General features: G+C 43.2%; 2 protein-coding genes and 2 non-coding genes across 4 annotated transcripts; 2 read left to right on the top strand and 2 right to left on the bottom strand.

Moving 5' to 3' along the window:
• The first annotated feature begins 5,211 nt into the window (after positions 1 to 5,211).
• Positions 5,212 to 11,644, top strand: LOC115675380 (glucomannan 4-beta-mannosyltransferase 2). The gene is made up of 9 exons (XM_030598009.2): positions 5,212 to 6,067; positions 6,160 to 6,258; positions 6,548 to 6,800; positions 9,060 to 9,170; positions 9,571 to 9,707; positions 9,945 to 10,058; positions 10,223 to 10,422; positions 10,533 to 10,718; positions 11,089 to 11,644. Exons 1-9 carry the CDS (start codon positions 5,738 to 5,740, stop codon positions 11,240 to 11,242), a joined length of 1,584 nt encoding a protein of 527 aa, XP_030453869.1. The 5' UTR covers positions 5,212 to 5,737; the 3' UTR covers positions 11,243 to 11,644.
• A 2,568-nt stretch (positions 11,645 to 14,212) lies between these two features.
• Positions 14,213 to 14,284, top strand: TRNAG-UCC (transfer RNA glycine (anticodon UCC)). Its single transcript has one exon. It is a non-coding gene; the product is annotated as a tRNA-Gly (tRNA).
• Positions 14,285 to 14,513: 229 nt separating this feature from the next.
• TRNAL-UAA (transfer RNA leucine (anticodon UAA)) lies at positions 14,514 to 14,596 on the bottom strand. The gene has a single exon. It is a non-coding gene; the product is annotated as a tRNA-Leu (tRNA).
• Positions 14,597 to 15,672: 1,076 nt separating this feature from the next.
• LOC115673715 (histone deacetylase HDT1-like) lies at positions 15,673 to 19,931 on the bottom strand. Its single transcript, XM_056313510.1, has 10 exons — positions 19,840 to 19,931; positions 18,573 to 18,643; positions 18,261 to 18,487; positions 17,774 to 17,790; positions 17,627 to 17,680; positions 17,350 to 17,525; positions 16,826 to 16,894; positions 16,625 to 16,715; positions 16,202 to 16,331; positions 15,673 to 16,101 (listed from the first exon to the last, which is right to left on the bottom strand). The coding sequence occupies exons 1-10, from the start codon at positions 19,862 to 19,864 to the stop codon at positions 16,041 to 16,043; spliced, it is 921 nt and encodes a 306-aa protein (XP_056169485.1). The 5' UTR covers positions 19,865 to 19,931; the 3' UTR covers positions 15,673 to 16,040.
• Positions 19,932 to 22,579: the final 2,648 nt, after the last annotated feature.

The raw sequence follows: 22,579 nt of genomic DNA, 5'->3' as shown, positions 1-22,579 counted from the left end.
TCAATTCTGTTTTAGAAATCCAAAGTGGGGAAAAAAGGGAGTTTTTCTTCATTTTTCCATGATATTTATGGCGACTAAAGGCACTAGAGAAAGGACAGAAATCACAAGGAATCCAAAGCATGATCGATCGACCAAAGCAAGCGTATGTAGTTGGGAGAGGACTGTCGGTTGAGAGAGAAAGTTGTCATATGAGGACATGATCAGTTTGATTGGGAAAAGAAGCTTCACCATTGATTTTTTTTCTTTTCTTTTTCTTTCTATGGACTTTGTGCATTGCTAGGGTTTTGTGTACAAGCAAACGCAATGCATTATCTTAATTCATCTGTTCTTGAAACTCACATGACCAAGATTAGTTTTTCTTTTGGGCTCCAAAAGTCTTTGCCAACTTGCCCTTTTTTTCTAACTTAGGAGGAAGAAAAATAAATGTTACCCTTAATTAAGTTAAAAACATTACTGTCTATTCACTCAACATTATTATGTATACATACTGCCTACAAAAGAAAAGAAAACAAAGAGGCGAAGAGGACAACATAAGGTAGGGTATTGGCTGCAAAGATGAACGCCAGAATCAAGAAGTGGTAGGTCATGGTGTCCAGAAACTTTCTTTTTCTTTTTTTCCACCTCTTTTTCATTATCTTTTCTCTATTATTCTGCATTATGTCTATGCTTTTGTGCACATTCTTCTCGTGATTGATTTCGACTACTTCCCATTAGCCTAGGGCACTTTGGACCCTTTTGCTGAATCTTGATACCCACCATGTATGCTAAATTCATACAGATTGTTCTATAACTTTAGATTAATCCTTGCATCAGGTCAATCATTAGGAAGATGTTCTCATTATTCTTGCGACTGAGAATTCACTCCAAGTTAAGTACTAAAGCAGTGTCTGCTGCGTGATGTAATTGGTTCTATATCTTTTGCAGAATAAACAATGTAATATTAAACTACTTTAAGAGGTCCTTTGATGATTAAGCAAACCAAGTTCCTGCTTTAATTATAGCTATAGTCCTAAAACCCGTAGACAGCAGGTATTAAGGACACCAATTAGTTTAACAGCGTTGTTACGCCTTGCTCTTTGGCCTTTCATGTCTGGATTAATTATATTTTGTAAGTGAAGATTAAAAACAATAAGAGACAGTTGTTACCTCAGAACGTTCTGTCAAGAACATGGGGGTAACATGCAGCTCTTTGAAGGAAGATGCAGTGCTGTTCTTTTCTTACACACTGTATTTCTAGCGATGGATGTTTGTACCCTTTTTTTCAAGGGGTTATTGTGTGGTATTAGATCTTTGGTTATTTCATTTGGAATCTTGCGGCGCATGTACAGTGACTTGGGTTTCTCTTTTAGAAACTTCCCCGAATTTGCTTGCTTGTGAATATCTTCGCATTATCAATGGGTATGCGGTCCTATTGCTAAAGAGACTGAGGGAAGGGGTTGGAGATGCTAGTATTACAGGTGCAAGATTCGATTCTCATGCTCTACAAAAGACAGAACAACAACCAGAGAGTGAGGAGAGTTAAAGATAGGACAGATAAAAAAAAAGATAATCCCCACATTAGGAACGCATTGATTCTTTTATACGCACTTGCTCGGAAGACTCCTAATATTTCTTGCTCGGAAGACTCCTAATATTTCTTTTTCAGTACCTTCCGCGTTACTACCTAAAGATTGCCATCGAGCAAGATCTCGTACCAAAAGGGCGAGTCCTAAAGCTAATCCCGCGCGAGCCGATGCCTTTTCTGTGTACGAAGTCTTGTCATTTTTAGGGTTCTTCTCTATCTATCTTTTGTTCACATTGTATATCCAAGTTTACGAAGTGTTCCGTAATTCTACCTCATGCTTGAACTGAACGACTTATTACTCTACATTTTTTCAGTCTGTCAATTGAATGTTAATCTGCAATCATCCAATTTTAAAAGTATACTACGAAAATTTTCAGCATGTGAAGTTAAAAAACTTATAGTTATTGTCAAAGGCGGGGAATAGGTAGGGTTTTGGTTATGAATTCGGTAAAGTGTCGATCACTTTCACAGCCATCAACGAGAAAGAGAAGGGGAAAAATCTCGAAAGCACTTACTTTGACGCAGGGCTCTATGCCGAGACCATATCTCTCTTCCGAATTCCCCATTTCGTGAATCACGACATAGTTACAGTACAAAGATCATTAAAGACAACGTACAAATTGCACCGTAATCTAATCCAGAAATCAGTGGACGTTGCCTTTACTCCGAAAGCTCACTTTCCGTCGCCCTCAGACGTTTATACATTCCCCCCCATAAATCACGCAGAGATCATCTGCGGGGGGACGTGCACAAGCGGGGATAAACACCCAACCGGTCCTAAATCTGTAGTCCGATGTAGTTCTCCCGGGCCAATTGCCGCCCGGAATTGATGACGTGACGCCTGGTCACCGCCGGCCGTCCTACGTGGGCACGCCGACGTGGAGGATTTGTGGGTCGGGGACTCGGAACTGCTTGGAATGCTTGCTTCTTTGGAGTGTCGATTTGGCCACAGATTGCAGATCTTATTTGGACTGGTGGGTTGTTGATTGGTCCCATCTCGATCCACCTTGAAATCAACGGGACTTACGGGCTATTGTGCTTTCGAGAGTCAAAAGAAAGTCAGAAACACGAAGCTGGGTGTTTCGTTAATTGGTATACAAATCGAAGGCAAAAGCCTAAAAAAAAATACTATATTTGGTCTGTATATTATATAACTCAGTCGGGATATAATACGAATTTGTTTTCAGAGCATTAAATGAACTTTGACATTACTTCTAGGGCAAAAACAAGGAAGGAAGATCTTGAAGTTGGTGCACCTTATACATTCACACACGCGCACACACACACATATATATTTCATAAATTACATTAACAAAATTGGAACAACTAATCAAGTTTGGAAATTGGGGTACTTTGCATATGCCCTTCCTACTTGTCAAGTTGTGATCTGATCGACTGGACTTATTTAAACATAGTGTAGCTAGTATAGTAGCCTAGATTTGAAGATCATATTATATTACACATAAATTATTTGCGTGGACAAAGATAAAAGCCGGGCGGCAAGGGAAAAGTGAAATGCCAACTGCTTTTTTGACAACATTAACAAAGTCTCTACTACCATTTTGATATCCCAGTCAACCCTAGATCTCAATTCCATTCCTGAGAAAATGATAATATCTGAATTTCGATTTTACATCATGGGTTAATTAAAGGCGATTTACGTCGTAAGGCACAGAATTGCACGCTGGAATTGTTTTGCTAATAAAACAGGATATCGAAATATTCAGCTCGATTAATCTTCATAAATGCACACAAACCATCCCGTCACATGCATTAGATACTCGAGTCAATTGTGTTGGCTTGAACTCATCTATCTAAATGTTCTCATATCAAATCGAGGATTTTCTTTTACCGATCCGATTTTATGCGGGCTCTATATGGTTTTATCGCGGGCGCTGCGTACGGCGAATTACCGACCCGAAACATGTATGTTCAGTGTCTAATTTCGAATAAAAAACGGTTCGGTTCGAGAAGAATGATGCATCGAACCGCTTCACTTTTGTACTTGAGTTCTAAAGCTAGGAAATTGTACCCTGACTAAGACAACCCATTTCTAAAACATGATGAGAATTTCGTAAACTACGGTTGTGGGGTCTATCTGTCTTTCCTACGAGCCATGGCCCTCGTCCCTTTCGCAACTAACACGATAAGTTTCATGCGACAAAACACGACCAGTAATCTTTGATTAAGGGTCCTAATTACTTTACTTTAATCTTTCCACGTTGCATGGGGGATGGCGGCATCTAATTTGTTGACCCCAAGTATTGACAAAGTTGGAGTGGTTGGGATGGAAAATTAGATCGAGTGTTTGACCTAGCTAATTGAACCGTCATCATACCTCGTCGAGTGGCACCACATGCGGAGCGATTGAATGTGGCAGAAGGACATCCCCTTCTCGGCCTCTTTTTCGCTTGGATTATACACAAAACTTTTAGTCCAAATCCGATTGAACATTCCATTAATTTCTTCCGTCTTTTAATTGTTTTTAAGAATCGTTTAATTTTGAACAATCGGATGCGTATCTTTGTCCTTAAGTGGATGCTTCATGCTTAGATACGGTCGTTTTCGGGGCGCCAAATCCGCGCTCGATGGCGCCTCGATGCTTGCCCTCAATTCCTCCGGGATTGAACTGCAAATTGGAACTCTCATTCAACACTACAAAAACAGTTTGGATTTGGACATCAGATGCCACGTCGATCCAGTGCCCTTCGGCCTATCCAAACTCGCACTTGTTCGTTCCGTCGAGCGCTTATGATGATAGGAAAAGAATGTGTCTCGACCCACGCCTCGAACAATCGAATCTCGATCCGCCGTGGTGTGATTCACATACGGCAAATCACGAAATCGACTCCGAACCACAAAATGGCTTCGATAAAGCACTCCCCTGTCCAGGAGAGACGACGACATTCGATCTTAAGACGCCATTCTCTTTTTCCGGGTACAGAACGTAATCCCGCCCCACTTCATATCCACGCGAGTTCTCTTCGCCTTGTCCGCCCGTTTTGAGCCTTTCGGTCGGATATCCCGACCCGATATCGGGTCTGGTCAAGACGGTTACTGCGCCACCCCCCCGGTTAATAACTAGCGCTGCATTCGTCAGCCATCACTTTTTGTTGGAGCGATTAATAATCTCTTCGGACAAGGGTCCTCTCTCCGGCGGATTTCAGGCCCATGGCAGGGAAAAAACTGCCAAAAAGTGCAGAACATCTCCCTTCTTTCCCTCCCTTCAATTCCCGAAAGCTTAACCGTTTCTCAGAGACGGTCGGTCCCCTACCGGCTCCTCACCGCCCAATCAGGAGACGCCACGTCGCGCCGGGGGGGGGGGGGACCCGCCGGGCCATTTGTGTCCCATGCAGGGGTACCAATGAATACGCATGTTTTCTCTGTCTACATGCCCGTCTACTCAAATTACGGAAAAATTACCGAAACGCCTCTCGCACTTTCTTATAATTTTATTCGCACGGTTTATTATTTATTTATATATATATTTAGCGACCTCCGGCAAAAGATAAATCGGAAAATAAGTAGTTCTCGCCATAAAGGGGAAAAAAAAAGCCAATAGATAAATTAATGAAGTTGGAAAGTTAATGAATAGGAAGCGAACATATTACTATAAAAGACCCCCCCCCCCTGTTCTCCGCCTGTCTATTGCTCCTCTCTCTCTCTCTCACATCAACTCTCACTGTCTCTCTCTCTCTCCAGTGCAATGCCTCTGTTCCTTCCCTTTCTGGCTTCACTCTAGCCGAAGAGAAGAACAGGAGCATTCGTCTGCACAAACTCAGAGAGAGAGAGCGAGAGAGACTGGAGAAGGAGGAGGAGGTCTTTGAAAGGTAAAAACTAAAAGAGGGAAGTGAGAACTTGGAGAACAGAGGGCATTTCCTCTGTACTTGCCTTATCTGCTCAAGAGAGAGAGAGAGAGAGAGTGGGAGGGAGACGAGTGAGATCTAGTTTGCGCATTTACCATCTCCGTCGCTCGCTTCCCAGGATGCCAGCTTTGACCTAGTTAAGAACACCCCAAATCACCTTACCATCTCGGGAACTTCCCTAGTCCGACCCCCACTTTCCATCCTATATAACATCCCCTGTTTTCGCCTTTTTCTCTCACACTCGGTGCTCTGCTTCGGAAAAACAGAGCAGGTCAAAAACAGAGTCTTGGGTTCTCTGTGTCCCGGAATGGCGCAAATCTCGGCCAAGGACCTGATCCCGAACTCGTTCGCGATGTCCCGGGAGGACATCGCGGGCCAGCTGGGGATGGTGTGGGAGCTGATCAAGGCGCCGCTGATCGTCCCGGTGCTGCGGCTCTCGGTCTACGTGTGCCTCGCGATGGCGCTCATGCTCTTCATGGAGAGGGTCTACATGGGCATCGTCATCGTCCTCGTCAAGCTCTTCTGGCAGAAGCCGGCCAAGCGCTACAATTGGCAGCCCATCGAGGAGGACCTCGAATCCGGCGGCTCCAACTTCCCCATCGTCCTCGTCCAAATCCCAATGTACAACGAGAAAGAGGTAACCCCGCCTCTAGATTTAGCGGTAACCACTGCATTGCAACTCCCAAGAACAGGAGGCTCATGGGTGCTTTGTGTGAAATGCTCGAACAGGTGTACAAGATTTCGATCGGGGCGGCGTGCGGGCTGTCCTGGCCGGCAGACCGCCTCGTGATCCAAGTCCTCGACGACTCCACCGATCCCGTAATCAAGGTAAAAATCCGCCTTCTTCGTCTGTTTTTCCAGTCGCCGATTGCGCCTTTGCTTTCGAAACAACATCCTCTGTACCCACTTCCCTGTTTCAATCCCGCATCTCGATAATTGCCATCAGAACAGTCAATTTTCCCGGCAACGCCACAGCACTAGTACCACCGCTACTGAATTCTTGTCGAAATCAATTGATTTTTCTCATGTGCGCTTCTGACATCAATTCGACACTGTCTCCCTGCATCATCGACACGCCATTTATTATCTGACTTTTGTGTTCGTTTCTTCGGCGCAGCAAATGGTGGAGCTGGAGTGCCAGAGATGGGCGAGCAAAGGGGTCAACATAGTGTACCAGATCAGGGAGACGCGGGGCGGGTACAAGGCCGGGGCGCTCAAGGAAGGGCTCAAGCGGAGCTACGTGAAGCACTGCGAGTTCGTGGCCATCTTCGACGCCGACTTCCGGCCCGAGCCCGACTTCCTCAAGCGCGCCATCCCGTACTTCCTCCGCACCCCGGACCTCGCCCTGGTTCAGGCTCGCTGGAGGTTCGGTAAGCTCCCCCCGAACCTCTTCCCGCAATGCACGCGAAATTTAATTGCTATGCGCCGTGTTAATTTGTCCGGTTGATTTTCGCATTAATTAGCGGGGGTGGGTTCGGTTTTTTTGTTTTTTTTCATAAATTTTTTTATTTTTTTTTATTTTAGTACGCTGCTTCCGGGGGGGAGTTCAGTCATGTGGCGTGGTGGGCCCACAGCTAATTTGTCAGAGACTGTAGCGCAGATTCCAGTAAGGAATAGGATAGTTATGTGGCCAAGCCGAAGAGGGCAAAAACAAAAATCATCCTTAGACCACGAATCATCAATTCAAGGGTTAATCACCCCTAACAAATTGGTGTTTACTTTCATGATGTAGTTGTGGACCATGTAGGTTAAAATCCGAAGCACTAGATTCGGGGCATGCGGTCGATCGATTCCACCTCGTAATTAAGGCCCGCGAGCGGAAGTACCTTCTCGCGAATCTCCCTCGACTTCTCTCTCGAGCCGGGGCCGAGAACCGAACGGGGGATCGGGTCCGAACCGGCCTTCGGATCGAAAGGGGAAGGGGGGGTTTAAAGGGTCTTTCGCAAAAGGGGGGTTTTGAGAAGTGTCGGTGGCCTTTCGTCTGGCACTATACCCTTGGGGGGGGGTCGTGACTCCGCATGCAATTTCCGTAACTTTTTATATTATTTTAAATTTTTTTATTATATATCAAAAGATTTGACCACTCTCGCGGGTCCCACGAGAAAGGGGGGAAAGTCCGTCCATCAATCACGCAAGGGGGGGTTGATCGATCGACCCGCCGACCGCCACCGCGGGGACCGTACGTCGCGGTGCGTCGCACCCGATCAGAGCCCCCGACCTAATGCACTGCGCTAGCGCCAAGTCAATAGCGACTAAAACTCAACTCACTCCGGATGCTGCTTCGAGGTAGCGTTTTTGATTTAGTTGAGGGGCGCCCTCTTTGCTTTGAACGAGTCTTTCTTTAAATGTCAAATGGCACGCCCCGTGCATTGACCGTCCGAAATTTTTTCTTTTTTTACCCCCCCTGAAAAATAATTACATTGCCTGTTTTCATGATGATTTCTCGCCGCCCGGAAAAAAAAAAAGAAGAAAAGAAAAGAAGCAATCCCGGATCCTTTGCTCTTTGCTTCAATCGAGAAATTCCGCTGTTTAAGCTAATTAATTACACATGCTTGTGTATATTATTTGATAGAACGAGATTTTTCATGCTCTCTTTTTCTTTTACTTTTTTTTAATCTTGCGGGCCGGATAGTACGGAGCAACATGGCGAAACGGGGTGGGGGTAAATACGTCCTTTGCCGCATCCGCAGCAGCTTTTCTTTCTCTCTTTCTTTCTTTTTTTTTTCTCTTTTTCTTCTTTTTTTCTCTTCTTTCATGGGAAAAATGGAGGAAAGAAAATAGGAACATGTGAGGTCGTACGGTAAGGACCCCGCGGTGAGGTGGACCACACCGTATCGCCTGCCGACACTAGAGAGAAACACGAAGGGGGGCTCCCCTTCCCGGGGTGACGTGGCGAAATAATGCCCGGGGGGGAGTCACGTGACCGGGAGGGGCGCGCGAGAACGTGGCGATGGCAAACGGCTAAATTTCGATAACGTGGCCGAGAGATTTTTCTTCTTCTTCTTCTTTGTTTTTTTTTCTCTGGGGTAACAGGAGCACGTGGTGGTTCTCGAGATGAGGGAGTGTCCCCGTTGCCATTGGACAGCAAATGATAGGGGGGCGTTCTTCCTTTGGCCAACTCATGTGTGTCGGATCCATCTTTTGTCCGAACGCAGGGGAATCGGGGCCAAAATCGCAAATGTTGTCCCCTCCAATTATTGACCCCCCCAACCCCCACCCTCCACCGCACCTCAGTCCAGTACTTACTGTTTAGTCATGCACACGCATGCATGTGTGTGTATATGTGGTGTGCGTGCGTTTGTGCTGATGTTCGGACAAGAATTAGAAAAAAGGGTATTTCCTCATTTCGATTGATATTGACGTGAGAAGCTTAAATCCTTTGAATTTCTTAGCTAGCTTCGAGAAAAATCGAGTTAGGTCGCTCGTTCGTCGTTCTCGGGGGTGTTACCGTATGGCCAACGTTTGGATACATTAATGAGACAGACCCCCCGCTGACCCATGTGTATAACGACCATCGATTTCGGGTGTTGATGTGTAATTGCGATTGATTTCGAAAGATTTTTTTTTTGGCAATGTGCTGATGAGGTTTGGTGGGGTATTTGTGTCGTCGTGTTGATTTTTGTTGGCAGTGAATTCGGACGAGTGCTTGTTGACAAGGATGCAGGAGATGTCGCTGGACTACCATTTCACCGTGGAGCAAGAGGTGGGGTCGGCCACGCACGCCTTCTTCGGCTTCAACGGTGAGTCCCTCCCTCCGCCCTCCTGCCTGTTCTGAAACATTTGTCTTCTTCGTCTTTTTTTCCCCGTCAGGGAAAAGGCTGATGTCCCGTGAACGGCATGGAAAAACTTTGGAACCACATGGCTTCTGAACATGTAATGTCCATTCCCAGCATGGAACTCTTCTTAGAAGCCAAAGGCTAAGGAATCAATCTTTTAACCCTTTAGCCGTTGCTCGCTGTTTCTACTAGTTGTAATTGGATTTCCCTGTCCAACTTCTACCCGTGTGGCGTTATTGATCCCTTTGTCACTATTGGGCTGTTGAATTCATTATTGGTAGTAGAGTTGGAGTGAGTGTGAAAGTTGAGGGGGGGCGGGGGGCAATGTGGTCTAACTAAAGGGGAATCCGATGCGCATGTGCAGGAACCGCGGGTGTGTGGAGGATCGGTGCCATTAATGAGGCGGGTGGGTGGAAGGACCGGACCACCGTGGAGGACATGGACCTCGCTGTCAGGGCTAGCCTCCGCGGTTGGAAGTTTGTCTACCTCGGCGACCTCCAGGTACCTATCGAGAATGCAAAGGCGGCCCCTTTTTTTTGGCAGGCCATAAATGTCGATTCTCGCATGGAGCAATGTCTGCTGCTCTCTGTGTTGAACTAGTAGAGAAATGCTATAAGCTCTTGCTCTAGGTTAATGCTTTTTTTTCTTTTTGACGACGCATGTTTATATTTAATTAACCGAGGATATTATCTAATCAAAGATGCAATTTTTTATTGGGGGGTGGTCATTGTGGGATAGGTGAAAAGTGAACTTCCGAGCACTTTCAAGGCTTTCCGCTTCCAGCAGCACCGTTGGTCCTGTGGTCCTGCCAATCTGTTCAGGAAAATGGTGATGGAGATTGTCCGGAACAAGGTCTGTCACTTTCTTGACCTCTCGTGATAAAGCGACTTTCATGGATTAAAAGCGAATCAAATTCATCCCCAGGAATTAGAAAGTTCCCATGTGATGAAGTTGAGCATCTGATCTTGACTTTTTAGCCTTATTAGTTGGTTGATTTCTCTTCGGATTTGATGCAGAAAGTCAGATTCTGGAAGAAAGTGTACGTTATATACAGCTTCTTCTTCGTCCGAAAGATCATAGCCCACATGGTCACCTTCTTCTTCTACTGTGTGGTGCTTCCCCTCACCATTTGGATCCCGGAAGTCCACGTCCCGATTTGGGGCGCCGTTTACATCCCTTCCGTCATCACCATCCTCAACTCCGTTGGAACTCCGAGGTCGGGCTCGCTTAAGTTCTCAACACCCTTTGGTGATCTTCGCCGATTCGTTGCTGCTGTTTATTGGTGCCCGTGACTCTAATTTGGTTTGGTTATTCTAATTGGGGCAGGTCGATTCACCTGTTGTTTTACTGGATCCTTTTCGAGAACGTGATGTCCATGCACCGGACCAAGGCCACCTTCATCGGTCTCCTAGAAGCCGGGAGAGCCAACGAGTGGGTCGTCACGGAGAAACTCGGAGACGCTACCAAAAACAAATCGAAGAAGCCTCGATTCACTTTCAAAATCGGAGACAGGCAAGTTGTTATTATTTTTGGCTTATCCTCTCAGTTCCTAATGCATCAACATGTGGAGTCAGCTGAACAAGCAATTCATTCACGTGAATTGCTCAGAGTAGTTGGAAACTGCATGTGATCTTAGTTCATTGTTATAGTGATATATGATACAAGATAAGAGAGGCAATACTTTACCAAACCCCACCAAATCCTATCTACAACAGAGCCCATTTATCTAGATAGTAGATCCAAACTTATTAAGTTAATCTCTAGGGGGATAAAAGTTATATGCAACAATTATCGAGCTTAACATCAGAAAGATCGGGTTCGACATTATTCCGATGAATTTACGATCACAAGTTGCTTTGCTCACTGGCTCTTGCATTTACAGACTCCATCTCTTGGAGCTCGGGTTTGCAGTATTCCTGTTCGTCACCGGGTGCTTCGACTTCTTGTATGGGAAGAACAACTACTTTGTATACCTGTGGCTCCAGACGATCACTTTCTTCATCGCGGGATTCGGGTACATCGGGACAATTGTGTAGACGTGGCGAGCCAGTTCATCATCGACGACCCAAAAGCGATGGTCATCGAACGGCCCAACCGCAAAAGGCCCAAGATTTAGTGTGTTTCCAGCATTTGTGTTTTACAGCATAGTTTATAATGAGTGGAACTATGAGGAGAAACCTCCAATTAAGTTATTGATTATTCAGATCATAAGGTCCCAAACGGTTTGTGGCAGAGAGTCCCTTGCCATGCTTCATCCCAGATATATGTTGGCTCTTTGTTTTTGGCGGGTACTTTTAGCTTTCAGGAAGGTACAAAAGGGTGAAAGAACAAAAACCAATGTTGCATTCTTTCTATATACACAATTCAGTCATGTAGGGGAATAAGAACGAGCTTGTTAATTAGTTTTAGTTGACAGAGGAATGGGATTGTTTTATCTCGATAGGCTGTACGTATCTTTCTTCGATTTTTCGATAGTCAGCCTTGTTTTCTTTGTTTCCGTGTCGTCTGAGAGGGAGGGTTCGGGAGAGAGATTGCTTCACATTTCTACTCTGGTGTTGATGCGAGTTTTCAAGCTGTAATAGCAAAGTGAAACTGTGAACTTTTCGGATACTTTACCGATGTACTACATACTATTTGCGCTTGTTTGGAGGTTCAAAAGGTTCCGATCGTATACAATGTAGGTCATTTCAAATCGACCAAGTAGTTTTGGTCGAGCTAGCAAAGTTCGTGCAGCTGCGATGCGATAGCTTTGGTGATTGCAAATTCGCCTCCGTCGCATACTGCTTAATACGCTTCTTTTAGTTTCCGATGCAATGCAATCCACCTTTTACACTCACAGAACAATGGCCACGCATACACACAAATCACAATCAAAATTGGATTGCTTTTTTAAAGGGTGATTGAAGCCTAGTTTTTTTCTGGCTTCGTAGCTAAATGAGTGCATCAGCGGTCCCAAAAGCCAATGTCCCTGCAGCTTGCAGCAAAGTTCACTTTAGATGATCATTATTCCAGGGCATATGCAATGAAGGCACAACATCATCATCCGTCCTAAGCCCCCTCAAATTCCTCCCCATCTCAAATCTGATGATTGGAAGCTGCTTTGCAAATTCCGCTTGGGATAATTCCAATGATTTGTTTGACTTTGGAGAATTTGTGAGGATGATTGGTTTTTAGCGCCCCCCTCCCTTTTTGTTCCCTTTCACCTTTCTGTCATCATAATGTTGGTACTGAAACAGAGGATTGATGGACATTTTATGGTATGAGAATTGTCCCTTCACAAGATGATGATGTTGCTCAAAGAAGCCTCTCATTGCTGGTTGGTTCCTTCTAAGGAAAGTGTCATTTGTCTTTACTAAACCCCCTTTTTTGTATTTTATTTGTTTTGCTTGAAGAGTTTCGGTCTAATCATCTCCTAAAGACCGCATGACATTATTGCGAGAATGGACGGGACGATTTGGATGCATTTGCAATGGTCTTCGGAGGATTTCTTTTCTTTTTTTTTTTCCATTCAGAATGGATTTTGCTAGCATAACAGTTTTTGAACCACTACTAGAGTAAAAGCATGTCATGAGTCAAGAATTCTTGAAAAGATTAACTCAACAACAATTTCTAATTATTTGTTAATTATTTTTTTGTAATCTAGTACATGCGATTAATCTCACAGTAAATTAATGACTGCCACTTAATCATTTTTCGATTGGGAAACTTCCAAAAGAACACGTTATGATTAGGTGTGGCTAGGAAAGAGGAATCGTCAAAACAAGGGGCTTAAAATAAGTTAACAATTGTGGCTTGTTCTTGTTTTCATTGTCCCTCCAAAGTCTTATTCCTATGGAAACGACATGGAAAGCATCTCCAAGTAACGTCTCTCTCCGCAGAAAATTATAAGCAAAAGGGGACAAAAATTTGGAAAAGAAAAAACAGGGCACACGGGATTTTTATTTTTATTTTTTTTTACATTGATGTGGTCGCCGCAGACCGTTTTGAAATAGCTTCTTGTATGACTTAATTGAGATTGGCCGAAGTATGTTTACTTTCATTCAGAATTTTAGACAATATAACTTACCGATTGATATACGCAATAAGCCTAAATCCTTACACATAATATGCCATCACCTATTTTTTTTTAAATTCATAATGAGTTTGCAAGAATTACTGCTTCTCAATTCGATTGAAATGAATGAAACTTCGTCAAATATCAGAAGGTGAGAAATTCGAATGGCATGTGACTTTGTACCTGGAGAAATGGTGGACCAAGACGTAAACACAAAATGAAACAAAGAGAAATGAGGGAGATGAAGCAAATTGCATGGAAACTCGTTTAAGAATTTAGGACGAGTTGGGTGAGGGGTCTTCTTCTGACAACTTGCTGTCTTTTGTCCCGCCGCGGTTGGGTCTTTGGGAATTAGTGATGTCTTTGTTTCTGTCCTTCATTGTTTATTGCAAAAATTCACTTTATATATATATATATATATATAATTGAATTTCTCTTGAGAAATGGGGTCGCCATATCTCTCCTGACGATCGTTTTCCCACCATACACCACAGAAATGTGATTTATTTTTATTTTTCCACTCGATGATATGAGGAGCACGGGGTTTTGGAAATTTTAGGAGACGTGGGGGGCTTTTATTTGGCTTTGCAAAATCAAATTAAATACACCAACGAGCAAGTGGGTCTTTTGTCGTTTTTTTTTTTTTCCTTCTCTAAAGTCCCAAAAGATTATACGATGAAGCAAAGAGGATTCATTCATGTCCCTGACCCGCATTCGGTTTGGAGATTGCGACGTGATCAGAAAAATTATAAGATTGTTGATTCCGGTACGACGTTCTATAGAAATGGATAGCGACCTATTCATACCAGCTTATGTAAATGACATGAACTCTGGTTCCTGATTAGTAATTGGTCACTCTCGCCATCTAACTTTCACATTGGCTTGCCCTGTGAAAATAAAACAAGATAATTAAAATATCTATTACTATATGTAAATAGAATCGATCAACGGGGCGTTTGTAGTCCAACGGTTAGGATAATTGCCTTCCAAGCAATAGACCCGGGTTCGACTCCCGGCAAACGCATGTGTTTTTTAAGTAATATATTTATTTTTATAATTATGCTGGCCAAAAAAGAAAAAAAGAAAAAGAAAATTATAGCAGTGAGCCCCCATTAGCCAAAGGCAAAGACGGATGTTTATTACTACTACTATCGATATTTTTTTTAATTTATTTTGCCAGTAAGTAGAGGTTAGAAAAGAAAAAAAAAAGGAAGGAAAAAAACAGGGAAAAAAAAAAAAGGAAAAGAGGAGGATGCTGGCTGTGGGGTTCGAACCCACGCGCACTTATGTGCAGAAGATCTTAAGTCTTCCCCCTTAACCTCTCGGGCAAACCAGCTCGCTTCTTTCAACTGTTTTCACGCAATTTTATTTAAATCAAAACAGACTTCAGTAAAGTGGCCACGCCACCCCTAGCGTCGCGCGCAGCGAGGCTCTTCGAGGCCCCAAAAGTATGTTTCGGCCCTTAAAATCCTCTGCCCGACTCTGTTAGGATAGGTCCGATCGCACGACCAAAAAGAGGTGCGTAGCCCCGCCTTTCAGCGACGACCACGGTGGGACAATATGATAGCTCACCAAATTACTAGGAACGTGTTTGGGCTTCGAGATTCCGAAAGCGAATGACTTCGACGAGACGACCGGGAGTTGTATAGCGGCGAGGATGATGAGGAGTGGGGAACGTTTTCTCCTCCAGATTAGGGAGTCGAACCTTAGAGGAATCGCCTTTTGTCACGCTGCACCACAGAATGTGCACTTGACTGCCTTCTTGTATGAACTCCTGCTCCCTCTGATCTGACCCTAGTATCTGAAATTGTACGTCACGGTAAACACACTCTTATGTAACGACGCACTTTACCACTTTCCCGTAAACTTTTATCCTATAAATTGGATTGTGTACACTACAGAGATAGCATGCGCATAGCAAGTTGCCTATGTAACAATTCGAAAGGGACAGAATTTCGATCTAGGAAAAAGCCATATGAACGATCCTTACGAGACACGTCCCCGCTTTCCACTTCTGTTTCACTCCTTGTACTTAATCTTTTCATTTTCCAGGATGTTGGCGTCAAAATAGCTCCTAAAATACGATATCCCCGTAACTAGCGATCCTATCTTCGCACTAGGTCTAAGGCTAAAATGGCACGAAAAAACGAGCACCTCACTGTCAAAGGGGTCCCTCGAGCATTCGGACACAAACATGACTGGAACCCTTTGATTGAATTTTAGCTACAATCATAGTTACTCTTTCGAACCAAACCCACATAGATTTTCTCAATCGGCACTCAAATTGACTGGAAGCCGTAATCAAGCTACTGCCATAGCAGTACCACAGGGCACCTGTGACAACAGCATTTAGACTCCTATACAATTGTGAATGTTTTCACAGCATTTAACCTCAGCCCACTATCATCAGCCTTTCTAGAAGAGCAAAATACTGACAAATTCCTGAAGAAGCAAGTTCAAGTAGTTCAACCACGGTGATTTTGGCATAAATTGAGATGAAGAGAAGATAGTAACAACTAGACAAGGGTCATAAATCCATCACAATATAAATGTACCGAGTGGAGGAAAGAGGGACAAGGTGACAACCGAATGACTAATTACTACTGATTAGAATAAAGAATCCCAGTCCAAAATCTCCATCGACCTTACAATATAATGAAAACCTACAGAGCCCTCACAACAAAACCTCCTCAAGATTCACCTCAAACAACACTTTTTGGGGGACAGAGACGAACAAAAAACATCCAACTATTTCCGAATGATTATCTTGGTTCTTTAATCTACTTGCCACCATGCTTAGCCTTTGAATGAGACTGAACAGCGACTTCTGAATTAAACGTCCTGTTTCAAACCACAATATCAGCGAAGAGAATAAACAGGAGCTCACTCAGCCCATAAAGCAATACTTTCCAGGGCACAGAGAGAGAGAGAGAGAGCATACTTGTTGCATGATTTGCAAGAGACTTGGCCAGCTGATTTAGGGGACTGCGACTTGTTGGCGCTGTTGGCAGGATTCTTCCCAGCCTGTTTTGCAGGGTGAGGAGTTGCTGTATGGCCACCTTTCTTACCATCTGAATGAATGCAAATAAGCAGTTAGGCGACTGATGATCAACTGTAAAGGAACTAAGGAAAACCTAAAGAAGTACTTGTGCAGGTTCAAGGTTTTTATACACAATGTAGATGACAGAAATTCTAAATCAAACTCGCTCCATCTTATCATAACTAACCACCAAAAGAGAGCACCTTACCATAATAAATAGATAGCTTATAGTACCAGATGGAATATATAAACAGCGAAAAAATGTAATATCAGAAAAATATTCCACCAATTAACGTGCCAACACATTCGAATAGACCAAATGACCTGTCTTCTGTGGAGTAGGTAACTTTGACTTCTTGGCAGGAACAGGTGTTTTAGTTGCAGAATCCGCAGCTCTCTTCTTGCCTATTTCAGCCTACAGGAAAAAGAAAAAGAAAAAAGAGAGATCGTGTAAATGAGAGATAAGACTTGCAAAATGGTCAAATCCATTCCTGTGAAGCATCTCGGAAATCTTCGTGTCATTACCTTCTTTGGAGTCTCTTCTTCATCACTATCATCTTCCTCCTCGTCTGAATCAGCCTCACTATCACCTCCCTGTTTAAAAAACCATATGCACATATTGAACCTAGTCTTGAATTATAATTTGTAATAAGAAAACAAAATTTGTAAAAAAGATGTCGACAGATGATCTGTTTGACAATACCTAGAAACTAGAAATTCCTCAAAAATGCTGAGAGTTTTTAACTAATATTTGCATGTTAATAAAACCTATCCCCTGAACTCAACTCCCCGATTAAACAACATTGTTGATTCCACGACCTATCCTAGCTCAAGGACACTACTCCTGAAGAAAACTCAGAACTGTACTCTGGAAAAAAGAACGCTTCATTATAATGAAAAAATAACCCCTAAGATGTACAGCTCCAAATTGTATAGAAGTGTACAGATGAAATCTAAACAGATCCTATATTCAGACAATAACGAGAAGCAATTGGAGACCACCAAAGAAAATACATTCTCAAATGTAGAATGGTCGATAATTTAGGTACCTCCTCGTCTGATTCGTCATCGTCGTCATCGTCGTCCTCATCATCCTCATCACTGTCATCCTCGTCAACTTTCATTGGTTGTGGAATGCTGGCCTTTTGCTTCCCCGATGATTCAGCCTTGCCAGCATTAGCACTGGCAGCAGTAGTCTTAGCTGATGCTTGTGCCACAACCTTTCCTGAATTAAGTTTGCACTTGCATGAGTTTATGCTACGCACTCATCTAATTTCAACAGTAACAAGATGGAATTAAAATTCTGATTCCTTAAAAGGTAGTTACCATTTTCTACAGCACTCATTGGAAGGTGTTCCTCTTCTGAATCACTCTCCAAATCTAAATATAAGAAAACAGTTGGGCAACATCAGCCACATAACTATGAATAAGTAGATTGCATTGATGAGGATAATAGATGTTAATCATACTCACCAGAAAAGTCATCCGTGCTGAGGAGAAAACCAGCGAGTCAAGGAGAAAACAAAAGTTTGAGAGGAATGCAAGCATCAGCTAATATGAGTACCACATTCTCATTGACTATCCTACACTAAAGGAGATAACTACAGAGCATGACCTCATAGCATCAACTTATAAGGGGGAAGAGACAGAGTAGATATCAAACAACCCCCCAAAATTGTCATAACGGGCCCAGCACATTTAAGTAACTGGAGTTAAAAATCTAACTATATATTGGGAAATCTAAATAGCTTGCTCAAAAGGGTTGCTTTTAGCTATAAATATGGCCTTCTACATATATAAACTGCCAGCCATCATGGTCGCTATGAGTTAAAAATAACATCAAAAACATATTTAAGTTGGAGTCTACATTGAAAGCTGCAGAAAAATAAGAATAAATAAAAAAGAAGGTACTAGAAACTGAAAGAAAATAATATAATGCAGTGATTGAGCGGCAGAAAACACAAAAGGATATTCGTCCTGTACAACAGATTTGTATCCACAAAAGTAGACACTTCCACTTTTCCAGTTGTGTGATAGTTCAAACTCTTTCTCAAATACCAAGTCCAATGATAATTGAGGGAAGTTCTCCGTAGAGAGAGTTCCTAAAACAAGCTTCTGATCACCAAGTTTCACATGGAGAGGCACAAATTCATTTCCTTTACTATTCTTGGATTCGCCAAGTGATGCCTGCAGAAAAGCAAATTCGAGTCTTTTAACAGACAACCCCACAGAAACCTAAACTGTCCAAATCCATGAGGAAATATTTTCATACCTGAGAAAGATGCAAAATTTTAGCATTGCCAGGATTGACTTTAAGGGGCTGTCCAGCCTTCACTTCAACTCCTGCAAAAATGGAAGCAAAGAAATTTAATAAGAATAATACACATATTAAACCCATGAGAATGGCTAAGCAGATGAGAGAGAGAGAGAGAGAGAGAGAGAGAGAGAGAGAGAGAGAGAGAGAGAGAGAGAGAGAGAGAGAGAGAGCGCGTGCTAACTATTCCACTACTCAGTCTCATCCAATTATCTGCATGCATTTATTCTCACTTTCGTCCAAAAAAGAATTATTACAACAAGGATCCAAACAGTTGTTCGGTTTCGGAAACGTTTGAATTTGAGAAGATGATCATTGAAGATCAAACGAATGTACCTAAGAGTGCACCCAGTAAGAACCTAGGAAGCATTGACACTCTCCAGGGGCCTCCATGTCGGCGTCGGACACGTGTCGGACACCAACACTCGTCCGACACTCTTTTTATTATTATTTATTTATTTGTGGATCTAAATCAAATCAATTTGATTGAAAATAATTATAAAAATGATAATTTATCATGCATATATAAAAATATACATTTAATATACAAACATAAAAATATACATTTAATATACAAACGTGTCCCAACGTGCTGGAATTCTCTATTTTTTTGATAAATGACGTGTCGGCGTGTCGTGTCGTATTGCGTCGTATTGCGTGTCAGTGCTACTTAGAAGAACTACCATTTACTGGTCAGCCACAAACACACTCTCATGCAACAACAAGAAGCACACCCAAAATGAATTAACACCCCTTGCATAACTACTACATGCATACTGCCTTATTTTGGAGGGAAAATTAGACAAATGCATAATCAAACTTCGAGGAGTAGCACAGAGCGCAAAGCCGGCGGCAAAAGCAAAAAAAACAGTGCTCTCCACAGCCGCAAGCGCGATGACAGCAAGTGCCCAGCAAAAGGCAAGGGACGTGCCCAATGCCCACGGTGGATATACGGAGAACGGTGCATAAATCAGCAGACCCAGAGAGCCGATTCAACATGATCGAGCTCGCAAAAGCCGGGCAGCACCACCGAACTGCCCCGAGATGCAAGTATATCCACGAGCGTCCGGACAACATGAGCAAAAGCAGCAACATGACAGAAAACTACAAGAAAATGCCGCAAAGAATACACGGAGCTCGCCGCGAGCAGCTGCGAAATGGAGGCGAAATGAAACGAAGCTCTAGCTCTGGAAAAGAAACCCCTCGAAAAGTTGCGAGAGCTTACCCCAGAACTCCATAGGAAGGGCCATCGAAAGCTTCTATAGTTCGAAGGGAGGAGGGGAGCGAGGAAGCTCTTCCGCGAGTGAGAGAGAGAGAGAGAGAGAGAGAGATCGAAGGTTTAGAGAGGAAAGGAAAACGAGGGTTTAGGAGGGGATATATAGCGGGATTTGGCTGGCTGCCGGGGAAGGAGAGCTAGGGTTTTTCGGTGCCAATCCGGCGGATACGGCGGACGAGAGTTTCGCCTTGGGTTTTGGTTTTGGGGAGTGCCCGGGTTCGGCCCAATGTGCCCTTTCTTTTCAGGCCCAGCCCAGCTTACTCCGGTGGCCCAAAACCCAATCTCTTCCCTATCACGCATCATCCATATCCCCCACTTTTACGTAATCTCGCAGCGATTCTTGCATATTCCGAGAGCATTGCTAGACCATGTTGCTTTTTCTTTTTAACCGCGAGAGAATCCGAGTTTCGAATCCGGGATTTGAGCGAGATTGCCGGCCTTTTGTGGGTTTGCTCGATTGGCGATTTCATTCGCGAACTTTCAATTGGTTCATAAGGACCTAAATTCTTTGAATGGTTGCTCCGTAGATCGTCCGATCGTCTCTAAATTCTTTTTGTATTAGATCGATTCCGACTTAAAGGAGATTAAGCTAAGATGGGAACTGAATTCCTGACGATATCGAGTTTGTTGGTAAACAAAAAAGGGTGTTATTCGAGGACAATTGGTCTTTATTTGATGTTTCGGTCATGTCGATTCAAGATGAATTAAGGCTCCGTTTGTTTCGCAGGAAACATTTTTCTCATTCTCCGACATTTGATTCGCTCAGGAAAACGAGTCGACGAAAAACGTTTTCCTAATCAGCGAAAAATCTATGCTTAAATTCATGAAAATGATTTCTTTTTTAAAAAACCAGAAAAGATTTTCTAAATGTATGATTAGGCTTGGATGCTTGGCATTGAAACTTGACGCTGGGAAACGAAAACCCCAACACTGGTTCTTGGGTCCCCGGCGATCAAGACTAGATCCTCGGGTCCTGAGCTCGAGTCCATTGAGGCCGAGCCAAGTACCCTGGTGCCCCGATGCCCCTGCCCGGGTCCATAAATGCCATGCTTGGGTCCATGATACTCGAGCTTTGGTCCCCGGCACTCAGGCCCAGGTTCACAAAGGTCGAGCATGGATCCTCGGCGCTCAGGCTCCCCGGCACTCAGGCCCAAGTTCACAAAGGTCGAGCGCGGATCCTCGGCGCTCAGGCTCGAGTCATTAGTTAATTAAATATTCGTTCTTATAAAAATATATATTTTTTAAATTCGAACTTTTAATTATTTTTCTTTTTCTTTTTCATTCTTCCTTTGTTGATGGCTGGTCACGGCGACAACCGGTGATCGACTACATGTGAGAGGTAAGCTCGCCCAAGGTCGACAAGGCTCGAGCTCGCTAAATTCCGGGTACGCTGAGCTCACCCGAGGCCGGTTAGCTCAAGTCTCACCGGATTGGCGAGTTCGAAGCCTTACCAGAGGTTGGCAAGCTTGAGGAGAAGGCGACGAGCTCGGGGCCTCGCAAGTTGGTGGCAAGCTCAAAGCCTCGCCAGTGTAGCTCGAGGCTTTGCGAGTTGCGGCGAGCTCGAGCCTCGCTAGCCTAAGGCGAGATCCTCCCTCGCCTGTCTGTGGTTGGTCGCTAGTCATCGTCGTGGCTGGCCATCGGCCAAGTAAGAAGGAAAAAAAAGAAAAGAAAAAAAAATAGAAATTCGATTTTCTGGTAATTTTCCCCTGTAAAATCAAATTAGATTTTCACATCAAATGACGTAAAAATATGTTCTAGTTCATTTTCAGGCTTCAGAAATATTGTCATTTTCCTTGGAAATGATTTCCTAGAAAATATCTTCAAGTGCTGTCACATTTTTCCGCGAAAAAGAAACGGAGCCTAAGTAAGTGGCTCTTATCACTTCTATGTAATTCGTCGCATAATATATAAAGTAGAAAATATATCTTTTTTATTCACCGATTTCATAGATTATTCTCACGACAAGCATTATTTGGATTGCTGGACTTTCTTTTGGGTCTTTAGTCGTGAGTTATGGTGGAGCCGACGACATCAGCTCATTGACGTAAAAGCATAATATATACTTTGTGTTTGAAGGGGGTTAAAGGATATTTGCATGATTTTGTGGTCACGGTGTGAGTAAAGGATTTGGGAGTTTGAATTTTGGGGGTGTTCCAAATCTTCTTCCAAACCGCAATGATCGGAGGCATAGAATTTATTCATTTGTTTATTCAATTTTGGAATTTTGATACTTAATTAATTGTATTGCTTGATAACTGTTGAGGTGCGGAGAGAACCCACGTCGTGTGTTGAAAAAGGAGAACGCACGGAGAAAATGGAAATGAAATTTGGCCTTCTTTAAAGGACAATGAAATTGGATTTTCAGGACATTGATCGTAATTTTTTTTTTTTTTTGAGAATTTTATGACTGACGATTGGACTTTGTTGATAGAAGAAAGCATCTTTTATCCCATTTTCTTTTTCAAAGAGATTCTTTAATCGGGATCTTCTCGTTCGACGAATATCCAAGAAAGGATGTTAAACTCCACCTACAGGAAAAAAAAAAAAAGCAAACGAGTGATCTTAAACAAGAACTCCAAGAGCTTAAAAACATGTCCACGCGCATATAAATTTGGGTTAATACCACGAAATACTTTAAATTAGTACACTTATGATAAATTTACCCAAAAATATTTTTTTGACCACTAAA

This window comes from Syzygium oleosum, unplaced genomic scaffold (assembly GCF_021117445.2).
Source record: "Syzygium oleosum isolate NSW1041296 unplaced genomic scaffold, Sole_v2.1 Sole_v2.07, whole genome shotgun sequence".
NCBI lineage: Eukaryota > Viridiplantae > Streptophyta > Magnoliopsida > Myrtales > Myrtaceae > Syzygium > Syzygium oleosum.
The sequence above is the reverse complement of the archived record's forward strand: the minus strand, read 5'-3'. Positions and strand labels throughout refer to the sequence as shown.